The sequence below is a fragment of the Ciona intestinalis genome, unplaced genomic scaffold (genome assembly GCF_000224145.3).
Source record: "Ciona intestinalis unplaced genomic scaffold, KH HT001108.1, whole genome shotgun sequence".
NCBI lineage: Eukaryota > Metazoa > Chordata > Ascidiacea > Phlebobranchia > Cionidae > Ciona > Ciona intestinalis.
The window spans coordinates 21,778-30,535 of NW_004191429.1; the positions used below are offsets into that span (position 1 = coordinate 21,778).

At 35.1% G+C, this 8,758-nt stretch overlaps 1 protein-coding gene across 1 annotated transcript; it reads right to left on the reverse strand.

Annotated features, from left to right (window-relative positions):
* Positions 1-234: 234 nt before the first annotated feature.
* On the reverse strand, positions 235-3,719 carry LOC100184425 (glutathione S-transferase 1-like). The gene is made up of 4 exons (XM_026840054.1): positions 3,409-3,719; positions 1,556-1,758; positions 701-796; positions 235-432 (listed from the first exon to the last, which is right to left on the reverse strand). The coding sequence occupies exons 1-4, from the start codon at positions 3,542-3,544 to the stop codon at positions 268-270; spliced, it is 600 nt and encodes a 199-aa protein (XP_026695855.1). The 5' UTR covers positions 3,545-3,719; the 3' UTR covers positions 235-267.
* Between the last annotated feature and the right edge of the window lie 5,039 nt (positions 3,720-8,758).

An 8,758-nucleotide genomic window follows, 5' to 3' on the forward strand; every position in this document is an offset into this window, starting at 1 on the left:
GCCTTGAACCCATTACCTCTGGGTTCGAGGCAGGCGCTGACCAACTGTGTTACGGAGCCGTAAATACTTTACGTTGCTCTTTTTTTTAAATCAGACTATTCTAACTATTTTCACTTAGTTTATACAATGCCTCATTATTAGTTCATACAACGTTGCTGTCGACTTTTATACAGAAAGGTAAAAGTAAAATTGCATTGTCTATACTATGACCACAGGCGCGGCCCCATGCGTTTAATATATTTGTTTTTCTTTTATTCAAGCAAACATTTACATGGCGGTTTGAGGTCGCTGTGCCAACCACTTGGAAATATTTGGTAGTTCTGTGAGTCTTTTGTACAAGGCAGTTGACTTCGGGTAAGATGCAAGAGCGTTTGGGGCCATCGCAAGAAGATTTGGTGTCACGTAGAGAAACACAATATCAGCCAAAGACATCTGAAACGATACAGGTATATTCGAATATTCGTTTTACAGTTTGTATTATTGGTTAATACCAACAACTATATACATATTCTATAGTTCTTAAATACCACACAGATTATGACTTCAATTTGTTCTCATGCGACTCAAATTTGTTTAATCTGTATAATGGGATTGAACAAGCAATGGCTGAACCGTTCTCTTATAATAACTTTCGAATAAATGGCTTGTTTCCCTTTCTTCGTATAGTTATTACATCCTCATGGCTGCGTAATTGTCCCACCTCTCCAGTAATGTAGTCTTTTCCATCCAATTGCTTTTCCAGAATATCGTAGACCATCTTTACCTTTCCACCCAATGCCTTTTGTAGTTCTTCAGCCTGGAGAGTTTATTTTCTAAGCAACACTTAAATATGTACGATAAAAAATAACCGAACTAATGATTATTATTAAGCAACTTGTGGTAGGAAATAGCCAACGGGCGGCGGTCGCGGTCTAAAAAGGTTTACCTATAAACTCCTATATATATAGTACAATGAGGAAAGATGGGACACTTTGTCAGATGAGACTTTTTTCAACTTTCGTTTCACCTGTTGTGCGAATTGCTAATCAATTACTCGTGTGTTTTATTATATTATTTTTGAATTGTTGTCAATTAATAACGGAATGATAGTACTAATTCGTGGTATTGCGCAAAGACTGCAACCTAGTTTTCGTTTTTGGAAATATTTGGCAATATGTGCTTAAGTGTCCTATTTTCCCCCATTGTACTATACCTAAAAGCGAGCGGTAGGTGTGTGATAAATATGTAATAGGGTGGGGTAGAAACAGCATGTTCATTTTTGTTTGCTCTGTGGTAACCAAAGATTCATTACAGAATTGTATAACCTTGACAGAAGCCGACCGACCCCATTAAATCGTTGTTAATTGTTTAAAACACGATCTGCAAATATGGGATTTAGGTGGTAATGGCATTCCATCTTACCTAACAGTGTTATACGCTGTAGTCAATTAAGAAGTTTCAAACCAATTGTCTGAATTATTATTAGTTGTGACATTAACACATTAACACAAAAATTCTATACTGAATTTAGTAAGTTGTAAGTTTAAAACTCATTTATAGAGATTTGGGTGTTAACCTTTTGTTTTTCATCTTTCACGAACAGTGGTAACTTCGTTAACACGTCATACATGAGATCCGAAAACATATCGACCACAGCGGCCTCTTCATCGGTCTTTCCCATCATGTTGAACTTTCGAGCCAAGTAACGATTGATTGCAGCACTTTCAGCAAACAACTGATTGTCAACCTCAAGAACAGGCATCTGACCAAATGGCATTTCTGAAAAGTATAGGTGTTTGAAAGTGAATACTGGTGCATATAAGCTGTAGGTTTGCTTTCAAACCCAAGTGCTATCACTAGTGTTAACCTAGAGATATCTCTACTAGGTCGTGGTGCTATAAAATACGTATAAGCGACCAAAATCAAAGTCAGCGATTGCATTTTGTGTTCAAGTGAATGCAATTCGTTAAAGTCATTTTTCTCTGTTACGCATTTCGTGGTACTTAAAGGGCCTAAACACACCCCACGTCACTTTTATTTTTTATTGTAAATTCATAAAGCGACCGTTTTATTGATTCCAAAAATACTTTGCTTATTAAAATGGGTCCAGTATAGGCGGAGATATTCGTCCTCAAACAGTGATCTCTAGCGCTATCTTTTTTTTACTACGAGCTCCGTGATTGTGACGTAGGAACGTACTAGTCACGTGACTGATTCATTCGTAAAAGCGAAACCTGCGTTTTTTTGTGCTTTTATGCGTTTTTTTTGTTCTCTCGTTTTTCGCTGAAAACACTGCCTCTCGCTTTTCTGAATGAGAGCGGCCACGCTTCAACAATTTTGTGACGTGATTTGTCACGTGGGTAGTACACTTCTCAATTTTTTTCGCCACGCAACTTTCAAATCAGTTTTTTGAATTTCACGGTGTTTGAGCTGGAATATCTTTGGTTATACAGAACCGATTAAAACAAGTAAGGTGTCGTTGGAATTAGAAAAACACACTCTATCGATTAAAGCGAAGTACATTTGGGGTGTGTTTAGGCCCTTTAAGGGCTAGGTTAACGGGGCATACCAACAAAAAATAAAAATTTTTGTATTGATAGATAGCTATGCTCAAATGTGACCTAAAGCTACTATCCTAGTTTTAAAATACACAACAGCTTTTGAAAAAACGGGTTTCAAAACAGCAAATTCGCCCGCTGGAGTAAATAAAAATTGGCCGTGCCGCAATGCATGGAATTTCCCATAAGAAAAAAAATACTCAACTTTGATCGTTTCTAGTTTCTAAAATATAAAAAAAATCAAATTTATTTCTGTATAATGAATGCTTCTTCTTCAAAACTATATAAAAAAAATGTAAAACATAGACTTTAATGTGCTTTTTATTTTCGATTGAACATAGATACATAATATACTGACTCAGCTAGTACTTACTGTAACATTTTTTTTAAAGTCATTTTTTGTGTTAACATTAGGTTTGAAAATATGCTGAGTCAGCATAATCTGGTATGTACCTAGGTCACAGATAAGAGAGAGGCCAGTGGCCTCTGTCATCTGTGCCTATGTTCAATTCTAAAATCAAAACATAATAAAGCATATATTTTACAATTTTTTTCTGTATATTCTTGAAGAAGGAGTATTTGTTATACAAAATCAAAATTAAAATTTGAACTTTCTTTAGTTTTTTGGAAACTAGAAACGATCAAAGCTGAGTGAATTTTTTTCTTATGCGAAATCCCATTCATTGTCGAACCAGCCGATTTTTTTTTACTCCTGCGGGTTATCTTCACGCGATTTTTTTAAAAGCCGTATCGTTTTGGGAAATTTGATGGTACCTTTAGGTTGCATTCGAGCATATCTATCCATATACAAATTTTCATTTTTCGTTGGTATGCCCCTTCAACGAAACTTATCACAGTTACAGTACTTTACTTGGTTTGATTTCTTCTTTCCATTTTTCACCTCCGTGACGTAAGTCTTCATAGGCCACACCAGCGGCAGCAAAGAGCAACCTGGTCGACTCACCTCTTCCTTTTACGTTGAAATAATGAAATTTATAAGACGGCATCTTAAAAACAAACTATCAAGACAAAAAACAAACTTTTCAAGCGAATCTTACCCCTACAGTTCAGACAAAAAAGCATTAGTTACAAGTAATTGTTAATCTGGAAATGTATGTAATGAATGAATGAATAAATAAATGAAATTTGAAAATTTAGTCGAAAAATTAAAAATATATATTACGAATTGATTTCAATCAGGAGATAAGTTCTAGAATTAAGAATTGAGATAAATGCCGGAAAAAGTCACGTAAAAAACAACAACAACTGTTCGACGAAAAGGGATCTATATGGTCACTACGTGCCCAAAAAGAGTAGAATGCGCATCGCCAATGTCGGTAAAAGAGAGAGCTGATACTCTCTCTCTCTTTCGCGAGTCGTTCCCGTTTACTATTGTGGTCAATGGAGTCGAGGGCGGCAGGGCGTTTTTGAGCACGTTAGTTGTCATATAGATCTTTTTTCGTCGAACAGTTGTTCTTGTTGTTGTTGTTTTTGGAACGACTTTTTTTCCGCACTTACCTAAATTTTTAATTCTAGCATTTATTCTTTATTCTCTTGATTGAAATCAAATCATAATATATATTTATAATTTTTAGACTGAAATTTCAGATTTAAAACCGCACGATGAGCGATTAATTAACGATTACTTTCCTCATGCACTTTACATAGCGGAAACACTGTCTGGCAGTTTGGCGGCTCGGCAAATGGCTCGTATGTCCGCTAGGTGTAGCGACCACGCTTATTTTCTTCCAAATAAATGTAAATATGTTTTTAACCGTGTTTTAACAACTGTTGTTTTGTCGCTATATCCTGTCTTTTCGTTTAAAATATTTTTAAATCTTCGCTACCGTAATCGAAGAGACAAATAAAAGTTATTATTATTATTATTCTAAATACATTCTGCCTACTGCTCCACAATCACCAATGGCGACTAGAACCCGTTTTGTTGGTTAATTCATGTTTGTTTTCGATCGAGCCTGGTCGACCGTTGTAGTAAAAGGTTTAATTAATATAGCAGGGTGGGGGTAGATAGGACACCTTTTCATTTTGTTTTCTCTTTTCATTTGGTAGTAAACAAAGAACATTTATTGAATTATAAAACCGTATCTTCACGACTTCCACAGACCGTTGTTAATTGTTTAAAACACGATCAGGCTATTTGGATATTATGTGTTAAAGGTGTCTCATCTTCCCCGACTCTACTATCTTATGCTAATTAGTTTATAACGTGCTCATTCATTAGATCTGTGATCTATTGTATGTATTTTTCTTCGTGTTTGACCTGATTAAAATTTATACGAAAAATAACCGTTTCTAAATATACATACATATATAAATATTATTATATATTTCTAACAAACCGTTTGTTTGAACGTTTTTATTTTAAATAAATAAAATTCCAGAACAAGCGCTAGACTGTAAGCGTTAAGCTACCAAATAACTAAACTGACCTAATAAACTGGTATAGTTGGTGTAGTTTTTAAAATAAACAGCTAAAACACCTAAAACCACTGTGCGCCTATCCTTTACACTGGAGACCAAGCGAAATGGGAACGGAGTTGGCGGTCACGTGAATAAAAAAACAATGTATCACGGATTTGGGCAGTAGCTCGTTCTACTCTTTTTTATTTCTGTGGTAAGACTGGAAGGTTTAAATTACAGTGGTTCCCAAACTTTATCCACTCGCGTACAACTTTTTGGTTCATGCAGCGTTCTCGTACCGCCTACATAGCCTACTAAACTACTAAAGGCTCGTGAAGAACTAATTTTAAATAGTGAAATTAGAAAGCGCACACATACGTCTTTCTTTGGCGGAAAATCAAAACACAAACTTGGCACTGCATTCTCACAGTTACGTAGTGTAAAATAAATGTAACTTGCTCATTACGAAATGGTAGGGATTCACACGTGGATTCATTTCATCGTAATAGCAATTGTTGGACCCGGCAATTGATTACGACATAATAGAAATTTAAACGCTGATTATTTGCATCATAATAGCGATTGACTCTTGAATATTTACAAGTGCTTGAAAAAAGGTTGGATATTTGCCTTATTTACGTATGCGCGAAAGTGAAGTCTATATATATCTATAGTACAATGAGGAAATATGGGGCACATATTGCCAAATATTTTCAAAATCAAAATAAATGACGGTTTTTGGGTAATACAGTACCACGAATTAGTACTACCATTCCTTTATTAGGTGACACCAATCTAATAAAATATAATAAAACACACGAGGAGTTATTAAGCGATCCGCACAACATGTGAAATTTTACAAATTTGAAAACACACAGGATAAGATGGGACAGTTTAAAATCATTGTTAGCTTTAATTATTAAGTGTATTTATAATTAAGAATATAGGTAAATAACACGAAATAATACTGTACGCTTTGAAAGTTAGGTCTAAACCAGAGTCCGTATATAAACAGGTCTAAACATTCTTTTTCTTGCCCTACTGCTATAGTTTTAACATGTTACCTATACATTATATTATTGCATAAAAACTTGGTATTCTTTGAACGACAATGGGTAATGTTTGAACTTCAATAAATAAATCGTGTATCCTACAAATGTATATGAACTTGTAATAACAGAAAATTGATAATAACTATTGATAAAGTTTTTATTTTTGCTGCAAATTGGGTATTACTAATCAGTTTTTTGGACAAGCCACTTCTTATATCACCAAGTGCAAATGACCAAATTTCAAATATATTTTCAAAGTACTATCTTCTTATTATATCAGTATCTTATAGTTGAAAACCCCCTGAGGTATAAATTACTTAAAAAATTGCTAAAGCAAATCTTTCAAAGTTTGGCAATGAAAACATACAAAACTACAATGTGGGGGAAGATGGGACTCTTAATTGAAATATATTTACATTAGCAGTATTCCGCAACTTAGTTAACCTACCGAATTTAACAGGCTGTGCTAGTTTCTTTGCCATGTAAACTTCATATATATAACGTTAACCGATATTTTTTGTTGTTTTTATCTCAAATTAAAGTCATATTGACCAGTGCCTATTTTCTTCATGCTTATATCTTAGTGTGTTTTTTACAAAACTAAAACTAGTTTTATGAGACAAAATTAAACTGTTTAATCATTGGCACACGCAAACTAAAAAAAAACATTGGCTTTACTATGATTTAGCGAGCATTAAAAATAGCACCTTACTATTTCGCATTATTTTACCTGTTCAAAGTATACTGTTTCTATTTTAAATTATTTTTTAATATTTAAAAACAATAATCAGCTTTAAAGGGCGTTTTATAAAGTCGTGATAATACTGTCGAATAATTCTGTAACCTTATTTTCCTGATTATCATTTAATGGGGGTCCGTAAAAATAAATTTAAAAAAAGTCTTGTCTGACAAAGTGTCCCATCTTTCCCCACCCTACTATATTGATAGGTTTGCAGAAATACTTTACGCGCGTAAAGCGTATCGATTTAAAACAGGTTGAAAACCATTGTATTAGCGAATAGGCTACAATTTATTCGAATTAAAATAATGCTTACGACAATCGATTTATTTTTGCGCAACAGTTATTTGCGATCGTTTAGTGTGAACTTAATAAGTTGCTCCCGCACCACTGGTGGTATACGCGTACCACAGTTTGGGAACTACTGGTTTAAAATCATTGTTAATTTTGATTAATAAGTGTATTTATTATTGAGAATACACGTAAATAACACGAAATAATACTGTACGCTTTAAAAATAAATTGTTTCTTAAACATTCCTTTCCTAGCCCTACTGATATAGTTTTTAACACGTTACCTACATTACATTATTATACGAAAATTAGTATTGATTGAATTTTAATGGTTATTGATCGAACATCAATTGATAAATAGTTTATCCTACAAAAGCAGAACTTTTAATAACAGAAAATTGATAATTACTACATGTATTGATGCAATTTCCATTTTTGTTACAAATAGGCTATTGCTACACTATTTTTTCGCACAAGGCACCTCTCATAAACTATTTCCAAGTGCAAATGACTGGATTTCACAGCAAAAAACTCCTTTGTTAGAAACCCCGCATTTCCAACAAGACGTTGCAGCCGTGACAGACTGCCAATCTCCATCAGGCAGACGCGTAAGCAGTGGCGACCTCGAAAATCTCAAAAAAAAGATCATAGACCTCAAGCGAGAAATCGAGGTTTTGCGTCGTTCATCGGTCGGTAATCTTGTCGGGTTTGGCCAACGTAGGCCGGTCGAACACGTGAAACGGACGTGTTATTGCTGTGGTAAGGTTGGCATTTTAGTCGCAATTAAACTTCAAGACAAGGCCGTAGAGTTTCATTTCAACAGACATCATACAATAACCGACACAGAAGAGACGATTGCCCTCCTGCACATCGCCTTTGTACTATGATGGAAGCCCAGTCTACGCGCTAGTTGATACCGGTGCATCTATAACTGTTATATCAAAATATTTGTTTATACGTCGCACTAATCGGCCCACATTGGATGGACGCGTTGGAAAAAAGGTTCATTGTAGCAGGCGGAAGTCCAATTACGATGGCGGGAATTGCCACTTTGAACGTCCGTTTTGCTAAGATAGAAAAAATGACGAAGGTCTACGTTGCCAATGACTTGACGGAAGACGTCATTCTTGGTATGGACTTTTTGGAGGATAATCAATGCATCGTTGATTACGAAGCCATGACGTTATCAGCAAGAGGTGGTGTGGTTTCCCTGGAACATAACCAAGGTACGGTTTACGACTGTAACGTTTGTTTGCTGGAAACACTTAAAATACCCGCCTATACACTGAAGTCTCGCTTCCATGCAAAATTAACTCAAAATCTAACTTAAAACAAAACGATGTATTTATTGAAAGATGCCCTCTTTTTGTCCAAAAATACGAAGTACTAGCCGCGGTATGCGTATCCAGGGCTATTGCCAATGTGGTGAAAGTAAGATTAGCTAATTTCACGAACAATGATATTAAGTTATCCGCTGGGACCCCTGTTGCGAAGGCCCCACCTATCGTTGGTGAAAATGTCAATTACAATAACGTATGTTCGATTTGCAGTGTCACAAACGTAACAGCAAATAACGATAAAGATACATCAGACAACGTGTCCAAACTATTAAAACAACTGAACGTTGACTCTATACCCCTCAGTCAAGTAGAATGTCGTCCCTTATTGAAATATTAATAAAAAGATCAGCCACGTTTTCATTATCCGACCGAGATC